At 28.7% G+C, this 27,109-nt stretch overlaps 1 protein-coding gene across 3 annotated transcripts in view; it reads right to left on the bottom strand.

Moving 5' to 3' along the window:
* Egfr (epidermal growth factor receptor) overlaps window positions 1-27,109 on the bottom strand; it is a 152,293-nt gene that overhangs the window by 24,879 nt on the left and 100,305 nt on the right. For 2 of the 3 annotated variants that reach the window (XM_016060582.4, XM_071182234.1), the window contains exons 2-6: window positions 6,567-6,691; window positions 6,280-6,490; window positions 4,276-4,407; window positions 1,598-1,785; window positions 410-551 (exon numbers count right to left, since the gene is read on the bottom strand). In XM_016060582.4, coding sequence (XP_015916068.1) covers window positions 410-551; window positions 1,598-1,785; window positions 4,276-4,407; window positions 6,280-6,490; window positions 6,567-6,691 — 798 coding nt within the window. Of the gene's footprint in view, window positions 1-409; window positions 552-1,597; window positions 1,786-4,275; window positions 4,408-6,279; window positions 6,491-6,566; window positions 6,692-7,721; window positions 8,226-27,109 lie in introns of all 3 variants that reach the window. The other variant, XM_016060581.4, reaches the window with a different exon arrangement.

Raw genomic sequence — 27,109 nt, forward strand, 5'->3', positions numbered from 1 at the left:
TGTTATGTTTTGTTGGTTCATTAAACATATATTTTAAGTCATTATGTTTCGTAATTAGAACACTTCGTCATGGATACAGACAGTCTAACAAAATGAATCTTATAATTAATTGTATGCAAAAAATTATCGATTCGTTTAAAAAATTTAGAAGATATGGAGAAAAGTAAAATTAGCATTAAGAGGTCCAAACTTTGGACCACTCTCCTGACTTAACTATTGGGACTATATTTTCCAGATTGCTGCTACCTATATTTTGAAGATCTATAGTTTGAAGATTTGAATGTGTTAGGAAAAAAAGCATATTTGTTTCTCTAGAGAAAGTACGTTTTAGCATTGTGACGTTTAATAAGCATATTTGAGATTTCCATACATGATAGTTAAATTTATCATTATATGGAAACTTAATTACCTGGACAGCTTTTTACACAGGTTGCACCATAAGCATACTTTCCATTCGGATTATTCTCCCATTGGTATGTTGAGGGATTATACCGCATCATTGGGGGACATTCTTGTTTGCAAATACCAGCATCGTAGAAGTTTTTACATGCCTGCAATTAAAAAAAAATAAGCAGTTAACATGCTGTAAATGAATGAGTACCAAAACATAGTAATCAGTGGCTGCCCTTCAATTAGTCTATTTGTCTAAAATAAAATTATCAACTGTGGTCAATAAGAAGTAATAGCTATGCTAACGCAATTAAAACCAATGATTTAGTTTTTAACTTAAGTCAGTTTTTCTGTAAAGATGTACGATTCTTAAAATGATAGATGTTACAGGAGAAATCTGCAGCAATTCCCACTGGTTTGGGGCAGTTTTTAGCTGAAATTTTTATTGATCCGTACATTTTCGCTCATTTTTAGGACGAATGGATTTGGAATTGCCATATTTATTGGTTTGGAAGTAATTAGGAGCAGCAAATTTGCACTTTTGACGCTATATAGAACAGCTAAGTGGAATTGGAACAGCAATTGCATCACATCAATTTAGGTAGGTCAATGATGTGCAAAGAAATGGATTAAATTGACCACTTTCGTTTCTTTTATTTCTTCATTATAAAAAAGTCCCATAGGCATTATTTTGATAACTGTTATTATTATTATAAAAAAAGCAAAATTTTGATAATTAAAATTTCTGATGCAAGTTTAAAAAATAGCCTAATTTTTATAGTTGTGGGGTACAAAACAACTATTTGTATAAATTGAACGACTCATTTAGGTAGAATTAAAAAATCTATTTTAAATTAATATCTGAATGCAAAAAGTGCTCAAAACTGCAACTTGCACCGCTGAATATTTTATGTATCATATATTTATACATGTATCATATATCTTATATTATCAATGTATCATATATTTATACATGATTTAACTAATTGAAGTTACTTTTCTTGCAATAAGTTGGAAAAATAAAACCGTTCGACCTTTAAAAAAAAGGTAATTTTTCAAGTTAGTATTATTTATTTTTGAAGATACCAACAAAAAATTTGATGGCAAATCTTGTTGATGAACATTAGATCTGCTCCTGGAAAGGATTCTACCTTACATAATTCTAAATCTAGTTTCACTTAAGCAATTGAATTATGAATTTGCATACCAAACAATCTGCTTGCGTAGGTCCCGTGCAACCTCCTGCACAGAATAAATGGCAACATTCACGTGGATTTGGACCAAAGCATCTACCTTGATGGCACTGTGGGGAGCAATTGATTTTTGAAAAATTCTGGCAATTCTCAGGTCCCTCCCCCCAACAACCAGCTTCACAACTTGGATGGCAAGGTGGACCTACAATATTAAAGAGTTAAACATTATTACAAAAATGAACATTCATCTAAAGAACATACTATCATCAGAATTCAAAAATTAAATATCCTGTATTAAATTTCCAATTTTGTTTCATAATTATATAAATTATGAATTTTTAAAAATGCAATACCTTATTTATCTGTTTCCTAATTAGCTTTGACACAATTTTTAATCCTTGAGACATGGCTATATCTCGCATTAATTAGATCTTCTTAAACCATTTATATTTTTTATGGCAAGACTATTAACAATTAAATTAATTTTTAATAGAATATTTGATGATGATTTCTCGAAGAATCTCTTTGAGGAGCCATGTAATGCAAATGTGGGTTAGCTCCATCAAATAGTTCTCCACGAAGGCAAATTTCTCCCAATACTCGATCCAGGAGTTCCCTTGTCTTCTGGATTGGGTTAAAAATTACTAGGCTACGGAGTTGAACATTAGTAGTCGTAAACCCATAAAATTGGGTCGACTGTTCAACGACGGTTATAAAATAAACTTATAAAACCTTGAACTGAAGCCGCGATGGCTCAAGGGATAGAACGTTCGCCTTCCAATGAGGCGAACCGGGTTCGAATCCCAGTCGATACGAATTCCGCATCAGGCTTGTACCGACCACAGTGCTGACGTGAAATATCCTCAATGGGGGACTGATCATGGGTTAGGATCCCCTTGTCGTCAGGCTATCCGTGGAAAGTTCTCGTGGTCTTCCTCTCCATGTAACGCAAATGTGGGTTAGCTCCATCAAAAAGTCCTCCACGAAGGTATATTTCTCCCAATACTCAATCCAGGAGTTCCCTTGTCTTCTGGATCGGGTTCAAAATTACAAGGCTACGGACTTGAACCTAAGTAGACGTAAACCCATGTAATTGGGTCGGCTGTTCAACGACGGTTATAGAAATAAAAAAAATTAAAAAACTTCAACTTACTGGGGGTTTTTTTTTTAAATAATTTATTATAAAAACATATTTATATGTTTTCGCAATTTTTAACATACTTTGAATACATGTTTTGATCCATATTTAAATTTTTTTAGTATAGAAATTCTGCAAAACTTTACGCGAATAGTAGTAACAAATGCTTTTCTTTGAAGATGTCTGATAACTATGAGCTTAATAAATTCTTCCATATTTTTACAATTTACTTAAAAATATAGTTGTCTGTCTAGTTGCTTTTGTTCTCGTAAGAATTTATGAAATATTGAAAAACGCAATATGTTTATAAACCTAAGTAAAAAAAATTTTAAAAAATGCATGCATTGATGATGTTACATTTGAAGGGAATTCTTAATATTCTGACAAAGAGTACCAAAAAGTGTGGCATCACATATTTTGGTTAAAATTTATATTTAATATCAGCAGATTAAATATTTTTATTTAATTAGGTTTTATATTTTTCGTTTTTTCATCGAAATAAGTACAATTGTTGTCATTGTTGTAAATTTACTAATGTCATTAAAAGACATGGTTAAAATTTGAATATAATCTATATTTATGTATTGAATATAATCTATATTTATTTTGTTTCTGAATTGCTAGTATATGTTTTTGTAGATATAAAAGCGTGACATATAAGTAAAGTGATGTGTATAGGAGAGGATCAAAAATATAGAAAAAAAAGTGTGATATAATTTATGGATGACCTCCTTCAAACATTACATCATATTCTTAGAATTTTAAATGACAGAAAATTAAAATTATTATTTTTAAAAAAGGCTCTTATTGTACTTTTGGGAAATTGTACTCAAAAGTATATGAAAAAATAATGCATAATGAAAAGAAGAAGAAAAACGATGTCAGAAAAATAATCAGTAGTCTTTTTCTCATTCAGTAACAAATAAAAAAAAAATAAAGTTATCTTTACTTTGAAGTAAATAATAAATATCAATTTATTTAAAACAACTCTTTCTAAACTTCATATTTTTAAACTTCACATTATTCAACCAAAATTCATATTTGTTTTGCGTTTCAAATATTTCGCAGTATTTTTTTCAGAAAATAATATAAAATTAATATTTCCTGCTTAATTTAATTTGATAACGTACGGAGAAAAAATATATCTTGTATTGTTTCCATGAATATTGTTTTATTTCTTAAAATATCAGAGAAAATGTCATTACCTTATGCATCTTTTCCTTAATCTATTCTTATTTTCTATTATGATATTTTTCTTGTTTTCAATTCAATCATGGAAAAATATAAAATCAAAATGACATTCCAGGAAATTCAATCAAACATTTTCTATTTTCTTTACCTTTTTATTTCACATTTGTTAAACTTTAACAATCAAACTATTACACTTTACATCAAGCAATTTCTTATAAATCTATACAAAAATTTCCATCAAAATTCCGCGTTTTTTTTTAAACTGACAAAACGATTTTATTTTTCCGATTCATTATATTAGATAAAAGAAAATAAAGTGCAATGTTAAGAAAAATCAAATAAAATTATATTTTTTCAACTTACATTCCCTTTCTGGCTGAGTGAAATTGTAGACATAAACTGGTTTGGCAGAGTTCAATATTTCATCCCATTTTATTGTTCGAATGTGGCATAAATTGTAGTTATTATAAAAACCTACACTTCCAGATAAAATATCTAAAACAAACAAATAAAAGATGCGTCAAAAATGAGTGTATAAACAACCGAAAATAATGATGTTTTGTTTCTTTAAAAAATAAATAAATGAAACTGATAATACACTAAAAGCTTCATATAACGAGTAAAATACATTACGAGTAGTCTACTATTACGACATATTTCCAATTCATCGTCAAAATGCTAAGATTAAAGATTTAAATATATGTTTATAACGAGTTAGAAATTACTAGTCTATTATTTCTATTACGACAATTCTTTCATTACTATTACGACAATTCTTTAATTACTATTACAACATAAATGTTTAAGGAAATGCCTTTTTTTCTGTTTAAGAGTGCAATATTATACGGAAAAGGTTTAAATATAGGGAATTTTTATGAATTTCTGGTATTAATACAGAAAAACGAACATTGTTTTTTATAATTTTCAATATACGGGCGACCACCGGCTAAGTTATCTTCCTCCTAACAAAAAATAAGTTCTGCTATTTTTAGAAAGCATTTCTATTTTCAGCTTTTATTTCTTTTTACCGAACTTATCCCTGTGGTATGAATCAATATTAAGTTCGATAAAAATTAATATTAATAAAATAAAAAAACGCGTAATTTTGAAACAAATTTCGTCAAAATAAGGCGTCGATGGAACGTTTGAAACTAGTTAATCAATGCGTGCATAAAGTTATTTTTTATGAAGATTTTACGCTCACAGAAAGTTTTTCATTTTATCTTGCTATCTTTTAAATATGTAAAGCAGTCTACTCTAAATGTGTATTTTAAATCAAAATAGATGTTTAGAATGCAAGATAAAAATGTCTATTTTATTTTTTTTGTGTTGCTATTTTAACTTTAAATATGTGGATTTGCTTATAACATGCTCGCTATAACGATGATTTCTTATGCTATAATGAACTGTCGTTATAATGAGCTTTTACTTTATAAAATCTTACATAGCAATATATACATCTAAAAATTGTTTAAATGTATTTGCAATAAAAATAAAGATTATATCCTATCGGACAACTGTTTTTGTCATAAAAATCTTCTATTTTTTAACTACGTATAATGATCTACAGAGCTATCCAAGGTTGTTGTTTTTTATTATTATTTAAATTCGCAATTTCAGGTGTTCTAAAAATATATAGAACTACTTTATACTATTAAGATATTTCATAAACTATCAATATCAGTTTTCTGAACTTGGAATTACAATAAATTCTTAAGCAATAATTATTATATATTATTACTTTATAACACAATACCATCAGCTTTATTTACTTTGCTTTGAACGAATCTTTATGAAACTTTTTTTTAATTGGTATCTATTGACTTAAGGATAATAATGATATTTTTTCCAACATTTTCCCATTAATCCACATAACAAAATTTTTAAGTTTAATTGATAAGCTGAAGTTTTTGTTTTTTTAGAAAAAAAAATTAATTCAATTTTTGTTTAGAATAAATAAAAAAAACTATCTTATGCAAGAAGATCAGTAATTTTCAAATTTTGTTAAGCTAGGATAACTTATAAAATAAAAATGTAGAAGATAAAAATGTATAAGACTACAGAATTACGAATACTTAGAATTTTTAATCATCCCTAAAAATAATTCAACATTTCAAACCATGGTTTTTTCCCAAAAAACTGGTTGGTTTTTGGGAAAAAACCAAAAAATTTTTTTGGTTTTTTCCCCCAAAAACCTGGTTTTTTGCCAACCCTGTTTCAAACACTAACAATAAATCTCATTTCAACTTCCGTGATAGCGATTTTACTTGGTAAATTTTTCCGCCCATAGTCAAATAAATTTTTAAATTAGCAAAACTTGCTACAATTTGAGTCATTAAGAAGCATTAATAAAAAAATTGAACAAACCTCGGAGGCTTGGCAACTCCAAATTCTCCATTTTGTTTAAAGTCACCATTAAACTAAAAGTCTCATTTCTCACATTCAATTTAAACAAATTCCGTCCACGGATTATCATCAGTTTAGATAGAACAATGCGTTTGACATCGACGTGGGAAATTAACACATATCCCGTTACTTCGCGAATTTCTTCCAAAAAACTCAGATCTAAATTTTCATCCTGAAAGTATGAAATAAGGTATAAGTCCCAAATTTGACAAAAATTAGAACAAAAAATAAATAAAAAGAATACTTACTTTGATCCATGTAAGCTCTAAATTACCATCTACATACGTACAATTTGTATAACGATCACGCAAGTTTTGATAATGATGTACACGATTGCTTGGTACAGACATACGCCCATTGGTTCCTATGCAAACTAGATAGAAACAAAACAGTTTAACAACGACATATTTTTAACAACACTTAAATTAAAGGAAACCTCCAAGCATTTTTAGCTACACCTTAAAAGTTATATAACAGCTGTTCGTGGACCAGAGAGAAATTTTAATGTTTTATAGTAAAACAGTATCTGTAATAATTAAATACACGAGGAGCACCGTAATCACCACCTTTAATATATATTTTTAGAATAATTATTAGAATCAAAAGAAGAATACACATACACGAGGTGACTTTAATTGAAAAAATAAAACACAAACGCTATTAAAATACCCTGAATTATTATAAAGGGAGGCGAGAAGAATATAAATAACCTATTTGATTGTTTGATGAAACTTTCTAATTTATTCTTTCTCTCTTTCCTCCAACAATCAAACAGATTTTGATATTTCTAGCCCAACATTTCTTTATAGTTATTCCATTACGTGCTTTCCCTCCTTTTTTAAGTAATAATTTAGAGTCACGATTATACAGTGGTTAAAGTACTGAGCTGTTTTTGGGTAGGACAGGGGTTCTTTCCTCGGTGGTAGCTTGAAAGCAACACAGTTTCATATGGATGGATACCAGCTTGCCTGAGAGGCAATGATGAACACGTACCACCATTACTCACGAAATTGAAGAGCCTTAATCTTTATAGGACTACCTAATTTGTTTGTAATTAGCTTTATAGTTTTAATTAATAAAAGAACTTTTTAATATAACTTCATCTGATTTTTTTTTATAATTTTATGAATTTTATTAAACCGCTTTTTTTATTTATTTGTAATTCTTGCTGCTCATTGTTTTAAACAACATATTTTTTTCGCTAGTATTCTGTTTGATAAATTTATTTTTAGCGCTCTTAAAAATGTAAGATCACCTAATTTGATTGTAATTAGCTTTAAGTGCTTATTTTCAATTCTAATCATTTAGATTTAAGGATTATTTCGTTCTAAAAATCATGATATAAAAATTCTTTCTGATCCATTAAGAAATAAATAAAATAAAAAGTATCGATGTATACGAACTTTTTCCTTTGGAAGCTTTTTTCCTGTGTGATTTAGGTGATTTCGTCGGTTTTCCAACTCCAAAATTGAGATAAAGAACAACAAATGTTGAAAGAATAAATAATTTTTGGTCAAGTTTCATATTTACTGCAGACGACAACACATAATTAGGAAGCTTGGTATGACTATATATTCTCATAAATAACGTTTCTTTGGTGATGAACACTATATTAAAGATCAAATAGCAGTGGAACATGTGTGCATCGTGCACACATGTACACATATTTTTATAAAATACTGGAATTTGTCACTGACATTGCAGTTTTTCATCAAATTTAATTTGTGTCCTTTCATGAGGTAGTCGTATCTTTACACTTATTACATCTTCTTTGACATTATCCAGAAAGCAAAGTTCAAAAATGTGAAAATTTGGTGAGCAGCACCAAATGTTATCACAGTGTGCTAGTGCTAACATTGCACCTTCATTCTTTTTCATGAGAGACTCGCATGACTGACAACTGGTTTCTGAAACAAATTAAGCTTTCGTAAATATAAATTAGTGAGAAAATATTTACGACTTTTATATTCTTTTCTTCGGATTGGCAATTAAATTTTATAGACTTCTGTCTTTAAATCAAATCTAATGTAGTTTGATTTTCGTAAGGAATCTTATACATGCTAAGCTGGCAAAAAATTCGAAAATATTTCGATCTGTGAAAGATGTGAATAATGCTTACAACAACATACAAACTACTATTCGGACAACAACTTCGAAAAATCGTATCAAACAATCAAGACAACGATCATTAAACAACAATTTGAACAATATCCTCGAAGAATCGTTAAACCATATTTGGAAAATCATAGAACACCTTATTAAGAGAATTACAAAGAAGTGAAAATAGCTCATACTTGATGCTTTTAAGTGAAAAATCATTTAGTCTTTTGATAAGAGCACGCCTGCAGGACATAAATGCTTTAAATTTATTTTTGAATAGTGTTTGAGCATTAAAATATTAAGACCCATAAGGCTTACTGCACAGAATTCAAATTCATCTAAAAGTGCTTAAACCTTATTCGCAAAACTGAAACAACTGAGCTCAAAATATTATCAAAAAATGTACTTTTCGTGCTGTACTTTTGCAGTATCAAATTGTTATTCGGGCAACAACTTCGAACAATCGGATCAAAGAATCAAAGCAACGATCATTAAACAACCATTTGAACAATATCCTCGAACAATCGTTAGATCATCGTTGGAAAATCATAGAACACGTTTTCAGAAAGTTCGTCGATATTTTGTACAGAAATAAAAATAACATAAACTTCATGCTTTTCGGGGGGAACATAAATGTTCGGGGGGAACATTCATGCAAACACAAATGTGATTAATCTCCAACGATGGGCACCATATTTTCCCAGATTGCGGCTACCCCCTATATTTTTATGGTAAGGGGAAAAAATTATGTTTATTCAAAGAAAGTACATTTTTGTGTCTGATTTTGTAACTTAAAATATCGTCTGGAAAAATTAATTAGCTTATTTGAGGTCACCTCTCGAACTATTGAGTCCTTATTCCGTGAAAATTCGATGATCAAAAAATTATTCAGTATGTTTCCTTTCTTTTTTTTTTTGCTCACTGTACATTTTTAAATACATATAATTTATGAAGTGTCAGATTTTGCACTAAAATGATTCCGGTACCGGTTATTAGGTATGATAACCGGTAACAAATCCCAGTTTTTTTTTTCTAAGCAGAGTCCTATTTATTAACAGCAAAACTGACACAAAGGGCATTTAATGTCAACTTTCTCAAAACTTATTGCTTTTCTATATTTATGTACATACCCCTTCAATTTTCAAGTGGTAAACATGCGACACCTGTTTCATTAATGGCACTCTAGGAGAACCATAGGAAACTCACTAGGTGGCACAAAATGCCACTTAGAAAAAAATTTCTGTGTTTGCTTTATAAGGCACTGAGCTTTTGAGACACTATGTTGACTTAACAGCAGCTGAGATAAATATTTCCCCATAAAACTTTCGACTGCTAAATGTTTTTAACTTTCTACAATTTAAAATACTATTTGCTGTTACGATATCATCTTTAATAAATTGTAAATTAATGAAATATATATTGATCTTGCTAAGACGTTTCAATTTTTACCCGGATTTTGAAAACTTAATAAATCCATATAAATGCCCTTAAAAATAGCAAAAAACTGCTCTATAATTTTACCTTTATAAATATCAAAAACTTCATAAATGTCAAATTAACTTCATAAATATCAAAAAATGCTCTTAGTTTAAAATTTAAAAAAATATTCCTTGCAATTAAACATTTTGTTTTAGAGTTTCAATATAATAATTGTCAATGAAGTTTTTGCTCATTGTGGATTGATTGACCAAGTGTAGAACATAAATTTGTCTTTGTTTTTTTTTTAAAAAAAAAACTGACAGCATTCAGAATTTTTCGGTTTTCTAGAAGAATAATTGCAAGCTGCAATGCATTAAATAGTATAATTCAGCTAAAAGTGTGAAAGTTGTTAAAATTAGCAAATATTCCTAAAATCTCAAAAAATTCCTTAAAATGTCCCAAAATTTAATAAGTCCCAAAATTTTAAAAATGCCCTAAAAACCAAATTTTAAAAAATACCCTAACGAGCAAGAATTGGAAAATAACGCCAAAAAAATGCAGATGTCATCAAAATTCGGCCCTTAGTTCATTTATTTTAGTTTTTAAATAACAAAAATACATTTTATCACACGTGTAATTTAATTTTACCTTTAATTAATTAACTATCAGCTTAGTTGACAGAATAACTAAATAAAATTTAAAAGAATTTATCATTTATCTCCCTTGAGCTATAATAATTAAACAGCATGCGATATTTTTTATGCAGTAGAAATATTTTTTCAATAGAATATAAATTCTATTGAGAAAAATTTATATAAAAGATACATTTAATAAAAGAAAATATTAATCATAGAGTTTGAATATTAATCTCGCTAACAGTTTGACTTTAGGACATAGTTTAATAAATAGCGCATGAAGATGATTGATAATAAATTAGATAGTCTATTCTAGACGCTATTTCAGTAAATGATAAATATCAACATACCCCCAACAAATCTTGACTTTATTTCCGTGTCGCAAATTTAATTAAATATTTTTTTATTAGCTTTGAAAATATTAACTATCAATAAATTGTTAAAAAAGAAGATAAAGTATTTAATTAAAATGCGAAAAATGCATTTTTATTGCTGAGAAAAAGTCTTAACTGCATACATCATAAATTATCTTTTTATGTTAAAGAATTTAGAAAGTTAATCAAATTTTATGTTGATCCATAATCCGCAACATTTAATTTGGGTTCAAATAATTATAATATTTTTTTGACCAGTGGCAAAAATTTCATTTCAAAAAAATAGCAAAACATTGTATGGTTTTTCAAAACTTTATATTTACCTAAGTAACCCTTTCACCATTGAAATGCTCACAAATCACTGAAACTTAGTGAATGATTTGAACACAATCCCATTTACAGAATTCTTACATTTATTGTTATCCTGATCATTTACCGTAATTTTACCACGCTAGGTTACCGAAAAGACCAGTTAAATAAAATATTTATCTAATCAGACATTAGCACCCCGTTCACTAAAAGACATTATAACTTATAAGTGATTAGAAATTAAATCATAATTTAGGTATACTTTATTTCTTTACACGATTCAAAATTATCGAGATTCCAGCGTCAAGTTTGAAGAGTTTAATAATGAAATAAAAATTCTATTAATAAAATATCCAGAAGTTATTCTAAACTTTTTGTGAAATTGTGAATAATATGCTCATAATTTTAAAAACTTGTAAAAATGTTTGGGGGGGGGGGAGCGAAGAAAAGGAAAGAAAAAAAACTATTTCTTTCAAGAAGTTTGTTTTAAAATTATGAATTAAAGACTTTGTTTTTCATTAGAAAAGTTTTGTACGGGGGATATTTTCATGATAAAATATTTTTTGAAGGGTCCGCCTTAACGATAAAATTTCTGTAAAAGACCAGTTTTTTAAAGATAAACAAATTAGTAAGGGGTCCGTTTTAACGATATTTTTTTTTCCACGATTAACAAGTTTGTAAAGGATTCGTTTTAACAATCAACTATCTTGTGAAGGGTTCGTTTTTACGATTAAAATTTTGTGAAATGTCCATTTTCTTAACAATGAGCAAGTTTGTGAAGGGCCCATTTTAACGATAAACATTTATGTGAAATATCCGTTTCTTCAACGATCAACAAGTTTGTAAAGGACTGTTTTAACTATAAACTATTTTGCGAAGGGCCTGTTTGAACGATAAACTATGAACTATCTGGTGAAAGGGCCTTTTTTACGATAAAAATTTTCTAAAATGGTCGTTTTTTTAACGATTATCAAAATTTAGAGGGTCCGTTTAAACGATAAACAAATTTATGAGGGGTTCTTAAACGAACTAACATTTCACCTAAAATTACTCATTGATCTACAGTAAAATAAAGTAATGAATGAAAAAGAAATAATTATAAATAAATTAACCAAGTTAGTTTTCAGAACATTATTTTTAAAAAGAATAATTTCAATTATTGAACAAATATATTTCCACAAAGTAATTTTTAAGTGTTCAAGCTTTTAATTTATACATTTAAGGAAAATGCATTTAACTTATACAATAATATTTTGCAGTAAAATAATGGTTGGCTAACTTAACAGATGAACTGGAGCGGTTTTTTAATGACCTGTTGGACGAGGGAAAAAAATCACCAAGGGAGTTCAAGGACGAAAATATATAGCTAATTTACAACACTAGAGAAAAAGAAACTGAGGTAAAGATAAAGAGTGTTTTTGTTATTTTCTAGACCTACAAGACTTTTTTATTATTACATAAAAAATTTATTTTAAATTCGTGATTTCTGCTTTCAGAAATGTTTTGTTTTTTTCCTTTAAGGCAGCACACATGTAGATAAATCTAAGTTAGAAGGTAAAAGTTACTTTAGAATAAAAAATCATTTGCAGCTGTTTTAAGTTGCTTGGTAAATACCACACATCGTTTTAACAGGGTGCGTAGCCTAATTATTCTACAAAAAATAAGCACTTTTCAAGCACTCAAAAAATATTTTTAAGCACTTTAAATAATATCGCAGGGTTGGAAAATTTTTGACAATTAACGGTTTTATCTTGTTTTAACCGTCATGTCAAAAAAATATATACCTTTTGGCATTGTTTTTTACAATTGTCAAAAATCATGAAATATTGAATCGTGAAAAATGAATGGCATTCTCATACGCTATGGACTGACAATACGCTGAAATAGATTGGTGTAGAATTAATTGTAAAAATTTTGAATAGGACAATGTGTCTTTTTGTATAATTCGTAGCCAAAATCAACATGGTAAATGAAAAATCTCATTTTGAAAAAGGGAAAATTAAGCACTTTTAAAAAACACCCAATGAAAAAAGCACCTTTAAGGGCTTTTAAAATTCAAAAATAAGCACCTTTAAGCATTTTTTAAAAATGCTACGCACCCTATTTAAGGTATTTAGTATTCATTGTAACCTGATAATTATTCTAAAAAACAATTGAGATTTACTCTGTTCACACTCCATGGAAAAATACTTGAGGAAATTAAAATAATTAATACATTATTAACTTATGACACATTATTACATTTTATCGCACCTTTCCTTTAAATAATGAATAAACTTGGGTTATTAACTTCTTGTGAATCGTCCGTTTTTGGGAAATATCTCCATAACTTAGTGAATATGCAAAAATAAAGTTTAAGTAAAAACAATTTAAAGAGGACGCTTTTAAATTTTTATTTTAGTTTTAAAATAATAAATTTATGACAGTTGGTAAAGGTAGGCTTAGTTTTAAAATCTTGAATTAAAGACAGTTAGTTAGACTTAGTAAAGGCAGGCTTCGTTTTAAAATTATCAATTAAAGACAGTTAGTTAGACTTAGTAAAGACAGGCTTAGTTTTAAAATTGTGAATTAAAGACAGTTAGTAAGGCTTAGTAAAGACAGTTAGCTAGTTGTTTTAAATTTTTGAATTAAAGACGTTTAGTAACGCAGGCTTAGTTTTAAAATTGTGAATTAAAGACAGTTAGTTAGACTTAGTAAAGGCAGGCTAAGTTTTAAAATTATGAATTAAAGACAGTTAGTTAGACTTAGTAAAGGCATGATTAGTTTTAAAATTATGAATTACAGATAGTAAAGCTTAGTAAAGACAGGCTTAGTTTTAAATTTTTGAATTAAAGGCGTTTAGTAACGGCAGGCTAAATTTTAAAATTTTGAATTAAAGACAATCTGTTAGGCTTAGAAAATAAGTGAACTAAACGCAGCATTAACTTTTTCAGGGAAAAGAATAATGAAGGGCCGCTTTTACGATAAAATATTTTGTGAAGAGTGCGTTTTAACTATAAAATATTTTGCAAAGAGTTCGTTTTAATGATGTAATTTTGCTTAGGATCTATTAACGGACTACATTTTCTCTTAAAATAACCCCTGATTAGCCTTTCAAAGATATTACATTTTAACATTAAATATTAAAAATAAAAAACTAATTTCTGTTACATAATTGCCATGGGTAAGATTTGCAAATAGATACCATAAAATTAGTGTTTTGTTCCAACATTTCTGGTACATAACTGCGCAAAGTATCCTCCGACAAGATATATAATACTCTTGCATGATCCTCTAACAAGATTTGCTAACCATGTGGGTATGATATTAAAATAAAGATAATTGCTTAATCCAAAATATCAGCATACAATTGTGTATTAAACAAAACATACTATTTTAGATTTCTTGATCAATTTTTGAGTTTCCTTAACTACTAATTTTGAAATAAGGAAAAATCAGTGAACCATATGTTACAAAGCACTTTCATCCTTTTAAATAACTTATTCTTTTAAAGAAAGAAAGCTCATACACATCAAAATAGTGTTTGGTGTGTTTTTATCAGTGATTACTGTAAGTTAATTTAGATACCTACCACGGCATTTGACGGTTTTCTGTGGACGTATTCGGAGAAATAAGAGTCGTTAATTGACCCTCCATAAATTGTTTTTGTCGTAAAAAACGAGTTTCTGCGCAACATTTTACGTTTTAAAAAAAGAGTTGAAAATATCTTCTAATTCATCATTTTAAAATTGTTACTCCTAGAAAAAAATTCGTTTTTTTTTTTTTTTTTTTTTTTTTTTAAATATTTTATTTTCGCAGTCACTGAAAACCTGGCAGAACGAACTCGATTCTATGGTAATGTTTATGATTCCAAAGTAAATAAATAAAATCACTAGATATTTACAAAAACAGGACCTTTAACAAAATATGTGCGAACTTTTTACTTTTGTGATTTTTACGAAGTTACAGATACTATTTTACGACCAATTCTCTTTACTTACGTATCCTGTTTTCACAAATTCACAAAAGTAAGAATGGATTTTTCACTATTTCACAAAAGCGTCTTTTCAAAAAAATCTAGAATAATCCCTGGTTTTCAAAAATTCTCCATAATTTTCGTTGTGTATGTTTAGAACACGTTTTTCAAGAGAATATTTTCTTCTTCAGAAATGAGCAAATACATGAAAAAAATAAAACATGAAATTAAATGGAATTTTTTTTTTAAATGAAATTTTATAAAATCTGATTTAATCCTTCGACACTAAGCATTAAGTTTCTCGTGACTTATCAGATAATTAAATGCCATACGGATGCATAATATTTTTCATGGATTAAGGGTCGAATATAAAAGTGAATATTATTTCGATCGTGATGTTTGTACCCTTACTATGAACTAAGTAAATTTTTTGCTTAAGAAATGTAATTTGAAAGTTTAAAGAAAAAAAGTGAGGTAAGGAAAACGAGTGGTTACGAATTTTCCAAAATGACGAGCCTTTTTGTAAACGTGGTTACGAATTTACAAAAAGGCCACATTCACGAACAATCCAACTGCAGATCGTAAGTTTGACCTAAACCAGAGCACGAACAATATGCAATCCAGTACCCCCAGAGGTGTTGATTTGTTACGGGAACTTGGAGGACTTAGTAACCGACAAATTTAGCTTACACCATTTACCATTTTGTACACTAGGAGTCTTCGACCGACGGGGATCGAACTCACGACCTCTTGGACGTAGGCCCCAGCCAGGCTATCCCGGCCAAATTTACTTATCAAATTTCACATTAACTATTAGTATTATGATATAATATAATTTTTTAACTATTAGTGTTAAGAAACTTATAACCAAAAAAGTACCGTGGTGTAGGTTTTAAAAATTTTCTTCAAATACAAATCTTTAAAATTAGAACACTTTTCTAAAAAAGCGCCATTTCAGATTCATCTCATTAAATAAATGTTTGATTTTCTTCATCTTAAATATTTTTAATAATAATATAAAATATATCAAGACACTCAAATCGCATTATTAAAGCTACGATGAATTAAAAAATTACCTCGCCAAATTCATTATTTTTTCATTAAAATCTTTTAACAAAACATAGAATTATATTTCCCTCACTTTACATTATTTTTAATTAAGTTTAGCGTAAAATTAAGTTATTACTAATTTTTAAATATTTTAAGTTTTTAAAAAATAATTAGGATTGTTTTAATTTGTTATTAAATTTACTCTGAGTAGCTATAATTCAAAACAACCCATTTTTTTCCTTTAAAAAATTTTTTTTGAGGAAAACATGGGTTTTAACTAACCCATTTTAAACAAACAATTTTTTCTTTAAACAAAGAAAAAAAAATTTTTTTTTTCGTTATACAAATGCTAAAGCAAGCTACTTTCCATTAGAATCTTTTAAGCAGTATAAAATTAAAATAGGAAAAACATGTGATACAATTTAGTAAACCTAACAACGAGATTAAATACTAAAATGTAAAACAGGTATTCATTTCGAATGTCCTGTTCTTTTTGAGAAAATGGAGGCGACGGAACGCCGCTGCTAACCTGTTATTAGATAAGTCGTGTATATAACGAGCAGGGGATCCACTGTTATAGAGATTCTTCACAGAATTCGCGAGAAGGTTATTAAGCATTTTTTTTTTTTTTCGATCTCAACTCACGCCGCTCAAGATCCGGATTTCGGGGATCTCTGTTTTATTTTTGTTTTGTTCCTTATGATCGGCCTACCTGACGCCTGCGATATCGATGATTTGCCACCTTTAAGAAGATTTATAACTGCCATAAGCGTGAGCGGGTAACAGCACGCTCTACCCGACTATGGTAATACCGGGCATTTACGTTTTACTTTGCATACAGTCACGAAATGCATGTAACGCTTAAAGAGGGTAATAGCATGTTAATAATGCGGGATTAACCCTGAGAATATTTTGGGACATCTAACATAATACTACACTTATTTTTAAGTATCGTATTTTAATCGTTAAGTATCATACATGTTTTCGAAACTTAAGGCGCATCACTGGTAAAAAAAGTTTTGAAAAATTACTTTTTAAACATTTTAGATAGTACTTCGGTAAATTTAAAATATCAGTATTAAAGTAGTAGTAAAAATTAATATTATGGTGCATATTTGTGTTAAAATAATAAAAAGAATGGTCTCCTGATTTAAGAAATAAATAAAATTTAGATTACGGTTGCCCCCATGTATCGCTCATTTAGTGAAACAATGACGTAACTGCAAAATCAAGTTACGTCATTGTTTCACCAAATGAGCGATATAAAAAATATTATTTTTTCCTTTGAAAAATAGCAACCAATTGCAAAAAAAGGATAAATTAGGATTAATTTTTTATTTATTTTATTTTTCATTATTTTTTTTATCATCTCTTTCGATATTTTAGCGGGAATACAGTGTTCTATATATCGCTCATTTGGTGAAACAATGGCGTAACTTGATTTTTCAGTTACGTCATTGTTTCACCAAATGAGCGATATAAAAAATATTATTTTTCCTTTGAAAAACAGCAACCAATGGCAAAAAAAAAAAAATGATTAATTCGGATTAATTTTTTATTTATTTTATTTTTCATTATTTTTTTATCATCTCTTTCGATATTTTAGCTGGAATAGAATGTTCTATATATCGCTCATTTGGTGAAACAATGAAATAACTTGATTTTGCAGATACGTCATTGTTTCACCAAATGAGCGATATAAAAAATATTATTTTTCCTTTGAAAAACAGCAACCAACGGCAAAAAAAAGGATAAATTCGGATTAATTTTTTAGTTATTTATTTATTTTATTTTTCATTATTTTTTTAACATCTTTTTCGATATTTTAGCGGGAATAAAGTGTTCTATGTATCGCTCATTTGGTGAAACAATGACGTAACTTGATTTTGCAGTTACGTCATTGTTTCACCAAATGTGCGATAGTGAGGCCAGAAAATTGGAATATTTCGAAAGAAAGATTTGTTTATTCAGAAAAAAGCATGGTGTCTGATTTTCTAGCTAAGATTACTATTCTCACTAATTCATTTCAAACTAAATAATACTAATAATAAAAACGGATCAACCTTCATAATTGTGATCTAATGATTGGAGTTAGCTTTACAGAGAGATCAATTTCTCATTTTACCTTTAAAACTAATTGCGCAAATCAAAAAATTAAAAAAAAAATCGCACACATTTGCCCAAGGATAATATTATGCTAAAAGTAATTTTTATTAAATATTTATTACTTTTTATTATTTAGTTCACTAATGCTCGAAAATTTTCTTTAATAATTAGGTATAAGGAAATTTTTATGTTATCTTTAACTATGTTAATTTAAATGAAAAAATACAAAATTTGAACGAAATCAGTCGAATAATTCTTGTGCTAAAAAATAAGAAAAAGCCGTATTTCTTAATTTTTGTCTCTCTAAAAGGAAAAGATAGACGAGGAAGACCTCGGCCTAACAATGATTTGCCCACTAAAGTTACGTAAACAAACCGCAAAGCATCCGTTTGCAACTTGCGTTTTTCTTCAGTTTTAAATTCTGATAAATTAGTAGACATTCATTAAAAGTTTTTCATCTTTAATGCTTTATATTAACTTATAATCTTAATTACAAATTAAGGAAAAAGTCTTTGTTTTCCGAAAAAATTTTAGACAAAATTTATTTTTTAGCTGAAAGGGCTTGTTCATCTTTAAAAAAAACTATCAAGCGCATTTCCGCGCTTTCACAAAAAACTTTTGTGTCGGGATTATTCAAATTTAGAATATTTGCCTTTAAACGTACCAAAGGATAGACTCAACACGGTTAAAAGCCGATTCTTTGCCACAATTACTCTTACAGTTAGTTAACTTTGCTACGACATAAATAGCAATCAATGTGCATTATGCATTAAGGTTGCATTTATGCACATATAATTCCGATCAAATCTTATTTAGAGCAATTCGTTTATTTAGTTATTTATTTTCTCAACTGTACACACCGATCAATTCTATTTACATTTAAATTCAATTTTTTCAACAATTATAATGATTTCATTTAAAATATTACCTAGTGAATAATTTTAATATAAAGAAAATCTATAAATGCCAAAATTTTACGAACCACAAATATTTAAAGTATTTTTTTATTTTAAAAAGCATTAATTAGTGCAGCAAAACTGAAAAAAAATTTAAGTCCCAAAAGATATGAAATAATGCAGATAAGAATAAAGGCGGATTATAGATATCGTTATCTTAAAATAGATTTTGTTTAAAAAAAAAAACATTAATCAGTCTTTTTGAAGTTAAGTCTAAAAATAGTATTCATGTTGCTTAAAAAATTCCACGTATCACACATAAAATCAAATTTAATCATAACAAAAAAATTTATAAAAATAATTTTTAGACTTAATTTATTAAAATATGAAAATCGAATGTAAATATATTTAATTGGTCGGCATTCCATTCTTAAAAATGATGACAAGTAAAATATTTTACTATTCTATGCACATCTTTAAACTATAACAAGCACATGTTGAATTTATTAAACACAGCAAATTTTGCTTTAGCTGACAACTTGCTGTTAAGATTAAAAAGAAGAAGAAAAAGAAAGCCACATTTTAATTCCATTACCGTGATAAGTTGTCTAGTAAGTTTTGAGTAAAAATAAAAAGTAGAATACAAGAAGTTTGAAAGATAATGTGAGCTGAAAACTGATAAGATATTTTCACATTAACAAGAACGCTCAAATAAATGAATAAAAACAAACTTATTAATTATTTAGTTTTATACCAACAAATAACGGCTTTAAATTCAAATTTTGATTTTAAAATGTGAGTTTTAAAAATAAAGTGGAGAAATCAGATTTTTGAAATTTGTGTATGCTGTATGTATCCACAAATCGTTGCTTTTTTTTTTTAAACATAAAATATATTTTACATTTCATTTTGCTTTATAATTATAGCTTCACCATGTAACACAATTTTGGAGTCAGTACAAGACATCATTTACAAAAGAAAAACAAAATTCTAATGATTGAGCTTGCGGTAATATAATGATAAACCACATTTCCAAATTGTTCAGGAGAGTTTTCGCGGAAAAGCAATACGATTTTCATGCTAGCAATGAAATGCCTAAAGGAATTACGTAGTTATTTAAAGGAAATTATGGACACTTCGTAGGCAATTACCTGGGAATAATACTACGTAACAGTTTGATGTTTAAAAATACGTCAAATATATTAACTAGCCACATTTTTTAAATGTTTATTCGGGAGAGTGCTTCTAGTCAGGGGTCTGTTTAGAAGAAATTTGGGTCCGTTAACGGACCCTTCACAAAATATCTTTTCATAAAAACGGACCCTTCACAAATTTGTTTATCTTCATTTTTGTTTTGTTAATCGAATAAACCCTTCCCAGGGCAGAAAACAAGAAAGATAGATGTAAACGAATTAAGTTTTGTCTTCGGCAGATGATTCTTCCATTATTCGTCCGAAATGAATATTCTGCGTTCAGCAGTATAGGCTAAATACCAAATATTTGTGTGTTGCATCTCTAATTTAGAAGCAGCAATTGCTGTTTATTTATGAAAATTTAATTTTTTTTATTATAATTTTACAGTGCTGAGCATAATCTTGTGTCTATTTACAATTTAAAAACTCCTTGAAAAAGTTTTTTGCAATAACCGGACCCTATTTGCACAAATTCATAAAAGCGGAAAGAATGCGAGTAATTTTTTCACAATTTCACGAAAAACGGACCTTTCAAAAAATTTCTGGACAGACCCCTGCTAGTGAAAAACTGCGCCATCCAGGAAATAAGATGCTTTTGTGCATTATGCAATGGATTTGATTTCACTTGTAAACATCAACCTGGAAACAACACCGAGGAAAAATTAGATATTAAAAAGTCTCAATTGGAAAAAAAAGTTGTCTATCCATATATATCCACAAGTATTGCATATTTCACCACGATGTACTGCTGTTTTGCAATAAATAACTTATTCAGAACCAAACAAGAAAGCATAAATCACGGAGAAAATGTGGTTTGTGGATTATTTTCAGAACAATGTGGATTTCATACGTTTTAAGTTAACTTTTGAAAACAACAACTCAGTTTAAGTAATTCTAAGAAAGCGATACGATAGGTTAAAGCAAAATTATTGAAATACTGTTCTGAAAAAGAAAGAAAAAAACTGAATTTGATTTAAGATTGTCTCAATGTACAAGACACCAATCCATCGCAATCAAGGTCGGAAAGAAAGAAAAAAAAACAAGTTTCTTATACAGATTAACTCCTTTCTTTAAATTTTTTCGAAGAATGCGCCACGACAAGGCATAATGCCAGTCACGAAAATGTGTGAAATGTCAGATAAAAAACGACATAAGTGGTGAAGGTGTTGAATAGAGGCCTTAGTATGCCATACACCGACGCCGACAATCAAAATAAAATTATGGTTTAGACTAATATTTTTTTTTTTAATGTTTGTTACAATCTTTTTATAATACGGATTCTTGTTAAATCACTTTTATTTTTTATGTTTTATTACATACAGAATATATGAGTCTTAGCTGTAGTTTATGTCTGTCACAATCCAACATTCTTGCAGAACGGAATGGAATTTGCCCAGTAGTAGACAATAAAAAAAATAATAATAATAATTTTTCTTTTTAACAATTTTTCTTTATGAAAAATTCATAATATATCATAATCTATGATTTCTTTAATAAAAATAATAATATCTTTAATAAATTATTAATATAAATTATTATTATTATCACAATTATAATTTATTATAATTATGATAAATATATAAATTTCCAAATAAAAGAAGATCATTATATAAATTTCCTTCATTATTACATTTTATATCTATTGCAGATGCAGATACTTCAAAAGCACTGAAGTTTCACTTTCAGTGTAAATAATTTCTTTACTTTTGTTACCTATTATTCCCTTTTAAAATTTAATTTGAATTATTAAAGTTTTGATGTTAAGGTAAATTTTCTCATGCTTAAGAATAGTTGGGAATTTTAAAAAAAATATGGTACAGTGGAACCTGTAAAAGTGACCAGCTGGGTAAAGTGATCACCTGAGTAAGGTGACCATTTTCTATAAGTTTTATTTAAAGAGTCCTTTTTAAAGAATCTTCATAAAGTGACCACTTCTATATAGTGACCATTTGACTTGGTCCCAAGGGTGGTCAATTTAGACAGGTTCCACTGTATGTATAAAATTGTTGCTTGCAAGTAAAATCTAGTTTTTAGATAGATTAATTTAAACAATTGAATTTGACATTAGATTAATTTATGTGCTAAAATATATTTAAAAAAAAGGAACAAAATTGTTCCAATTCCAAAGAAGTCTTTAAAAAAAAAAGGAAGAGATGATGAATGAATCAACCTTATAAAAGGTAGAAATAGGGGTCCCGAACATGGGTGTCGAATTTTTGAGGGGGGCGAAATTAAAACACACAGTCGCACAAGTTTTATAAATTTCACAAATAACAAAAAATAATTATTAAATTAGCTAAAAATTTGCGAAGATTATTAATCTTTTTCTTGATTTTTGTTTTTCCCCTAGTCTAAATCGATGATCAATTACGACCATGGTCCCGAAATAAAAAATGGAACATCTTCCTAACTTTTGATCGAATGATTGGATTGCAACTTACATCAAAGAGTATACATACAATTCTATATTCTTTGCTTGCATGCCATGCCGCATGCTAGTGAGGATTCGAATTTAAATATGATAATGAATATATTGGTGTCGATGATACTTTCATAAAAAACACACAATGATTAGTTTTTTTTACCCTCCAAAAAAATGGAAAAGTGTAGCCGCCATCTGGAAAATATAGTTTTAATAGTTCAGTCAAGAGAATGATCAAGAGTTGGGTCCTTAACTTTTAATTTTCACGTATTTCACCATATGGTATTATTTATGTCAATCAAAAAACTTTTCTAAATATTACTAAGCTCATTTGTAGAGCAGAAAATGAACAAATGGAATAACATCTTCATTATTCAATGGGAATATCAATGAGGCATTACATCATCATATTTTATCGACTCAACAATTAATCCATTCTAAATCATTAATTCAATTTGCAAATCCTGCCACTCCCAATTGTCCAACAAAATTCTGTAGACTAGACAAGAAGGCAGTTGATAGCAACGAATGTTTTGTTCCAAATGAGAAATCATAAAGATAATGCAATGTTAGCACTTTTTGGCGCATTAATTAATTCGATGCGAATTCTCACACAACTGAACATGAATGAGGGTGTTTTATGTTAAACATAAACATGGAGTAACTGTAAATAATATTGTGTTTGTCATTATTTTTTCTCACGTGGTAGCTTAAATAACTATGGAGTTCTAGGAGCGGAAAGTTTATATCTTAACTTAAAGTGGAAAAGAAGTTTAAGATTCATTGAAATAAAAATAAATTATTCTTTTATATCCTGACTTTTATTTATATTTTTAACGCAACATGAGTAATTTGGTATCGATAAAAATTCGTTTCGATTCTGAACCATAATATCGATACTTCCGAACCACGATATAGTGCGAATTTGCTGTGATCGTACATTTTGTGAAAGGTCCGTTTTTGTAAAATTGTGAAAAAATTACTCGTAATTTGTAAATATAAAATAAACGTTAAGTCATATTCTTTCAACAAGGGTCCACTTTTGTGAATTTGTGCAAGTAGGGTCCGTTATTGCAAAAAAAACTTTTTCAAGGAGTTCTTAAATTGCAGAAACACGATTAATTACACGATTATGCTCAACAATGTGAAATTATAATTAAAAAAATTAAATTTTAAAAAATGAACAGTAATTGCAGCTACTAAATTAGCGATGCAACATACAATCATTTGGTATTTAGCCTATACTGCTGAACGCAGAATATTCATTTCGGACGAATAAAGGAAGAAGCGTCTGCCGAAGACAAAATTTAGTTCGTTTATATCTGTCTTTCTTCCCCCCCTTCCTTCCTGGGAAGGGTTTATTGATTAACAAAACAATAATGAAGATAAACAAATTTATGAAGGGTCCGATTAAAAGATAAGTTATTTTGTGAAGGGTCCGTTTTTAAGTTAAAATATTTTGTGAAGTGTCCGTTTTTATGAAAAGATATTATGTGAAGGGTCCCCGTTAACGGACCCAAATTTCTTCTAAACAGACCCCTGGTAATAAGGTGTAAATTGAATCATATTGCCATTCAAGTTAAGCCAATGGTCCCCAATCACCTTTAAATTAGTTACATTTTATTTACTGTGGTATACTCTCGAATTTGTACGACTTTCCATTGACAAAAGTTTAACTGGGAGCTGAGAGACGTCACCTAAAGCCTCACCAATACCGCGCATGCAATTGAATTTTATTTTGAAGACATGTTTAAATACAGTTTAACTTCAATTATTAAATCAAAACAATCTATAATTTAAAACAATCAACGTTCCCGCCTCTCAGTGGGCCGAAGAAAAATTATCAAACGTTGACGTTCCACGACGATAAAAAGGTTGGGGAACACTGAGTTAAGCCATAAAAAACATGTAATCAAGTTTAATATATCGTTCAACTTCGCACCATATTATGGTTGCAGCAAATTTGAACGATATTGTGGTTCAAAAATAGTCTCAAATCCTAAAACAAAGATGAATTCTTTGTAGCAAATCTTATGCAATTTGGCTGATAAAACGGAAAAAATACAGAACAAGATAGAGATGGTATGGCAACATTAACAGTTTTTTTTTTTTTTTTTTGGTATTTTAGAATGTTTTTGAGTAAATATATATTTTATTTTATAACAGTCGTTGAACAACCGACCCAATTTTTGGGGGTTTACGACTACTTGTTTCCGACACCGTAGTCTAGTAATTTTGAATTCAATCGAGAAGATAAGAGAACTCCTAGATCAAGTATTGGGAGAAATTTGCCTTCGTGAAGTATTTTTGGTGGAACTATACCGCATTTGCGTTACATGGAGCATAAAATCACGAAATTCTCCCACGATTATACTGACTGTAAGGGGATTCTACACGATCTTCCGTCTACCACTGAGGAGGATATTTTTACGTCAGCGTTGTGGTCAGTGCGAAATTCGTATCGGCCAGCCATGGCTGAGATTCGAACCCGGTTCACCTTATTTGAAAGTGAGTAAATATATAGTAAATTTTTGAAGAAATATAATACGAAAGACGTGTAATTTTCAATTTAAAAAATATGCATGATTATCGATTTATAATTCAATTAGCTAACTTGTACCAAATGATAATTTGAAAATCTGCTGCTTGACTGGTCACGAACTTCTGAAAGATCAAACTAAAAAAAAAAAAAAAACTGACTGGAAATTCCGAATTCTTTTCACGAGATTTGAGTTAGGAAGGGAGACAAGAAGGAAAAGAAAAGTGATTGATGGATTGTAACGAATAACAAAGCGTAGGTCGTGGAACGTGCTTCCAAAAGAATGATTGTTACAAGCTGCTGAAGCATTCATATCAGTCTAAATGTGACAAAAAAATATAATCTTCAAAAATGCAGGCAAATCTGTTAGAAAAATCGGTTGAAAGTTGAATCATAATATTGGCACCTTGAACCATAATGCGACGTGAAGGGCTGCAATCTTATTAAAGTGATAATTTGAACAATATTTCCGTTAAGGTTGAACCAGGCCCGTAGCCAGGGGGGGACCGTCGGGACAAATCCCCCCCCCCGAAATTCTGGGATTCAAACTTTTTAGTCTTTCTTTGAGCCTCTCAGTAAAAAGAAAAACAAAAACTGTCGAATCAAACCTTTTATTAACTAACTTTATTAAGCATATTTCGAAATATTCCGGTTTGTCCTAAAAAAGTAATCGAAAAATTTTCTTCAAATCCCCGTCGCATGTCTTTGTAAACTTTGTTTACAAATTGATTATAATTATTATGTAATATTAATCTAAATAACGATCTAAATTTACTAACTATGTATTATGACATTTAGGGCATGGGCCTCAGTACAGACAAAACAACCGCTAGAAAAGGCTTTGTTGCTGGAACTTATTTTCTCCCTATTTAAGGAATTACTAGTTAAAACAAAGTAATTATTTTAGTAGAAATTTCAGTTTGATAACGGACCTGTTACAAAAAGTTTTTATTTGTAAAAGCAGACCTTTTACAAACTACTTTACAGCTAAAACGGACCATTCCCATGACATGTTATTTTATCGTAAAAATATACATTTTACAAACTATTTTACCACAAAAATAGACACACCCATGACATGCTATTTTATTGTTAAAACACATTTCACAAAATATTTTACAGCTAAAACGGTCCTATTTATGACATTATTTTATCGTAAAAACACATTTCACAAAATATTTTACAGCTAAAACGGTCCTATTTATGACATTATTTTATGGTAAAAACACATTTCACAAAATATTTTACAGCTAAAATGGTCCTATTTATGACATGCTATTTTATCGTAAAAACACATTTCACAAAATATTTTACAGCTAAAACGGTCCTATTTATGACATTATTTTATCGTAAAAACCGAACTATTTCACATCAAAAACGGATATACCCATGAAACATTATTTTATCGTAAAAGCGGACACTTGACAAAATATTTTAACGTCAAAGTGGACTTTTTACCAAATGTTTTAACTTAAAAACGGATTCTTCAAAATATATATATATTTTTTTAATGAAATTTTCACTATTTTTTTATTTTTGAAGGAAACGAATCAACGACGTCTGTAATTCTTAATTTTAAAACAGCGATTCTTTGAGGGGGAAAAAATGTTTTTTTTTCTAACTAAAACTGGACCTTATTTCGACATATTAATAGAAACAAGATCCAGGCTGAAAGAAAACCGATTGAACGGTAATTAAAGATTCAGAAAAATTATGAGTAGATTTTTTAAAAAAAAATCACAAAACAGGACCACAAATTATTAATTATCAACTCACAAATCATGAGTATATTT

This window comes from Parasteatoda tepidariorum, chromosome 4 (assembly GCF_982258835.1).
Source record: "Parasteatoda tepidariorum strain Cologne lab strain chromosome 4, Ptep-v5.0, whole genome shotgun sequence".
Taxonomy (NCBI): domain Eukaryota; kingdom Metazoa; phylum Arthropoda; class Arachnida; order Araneae; family Theridiidae; genus Parasteatoda; species Parasteatoda tepidariorum.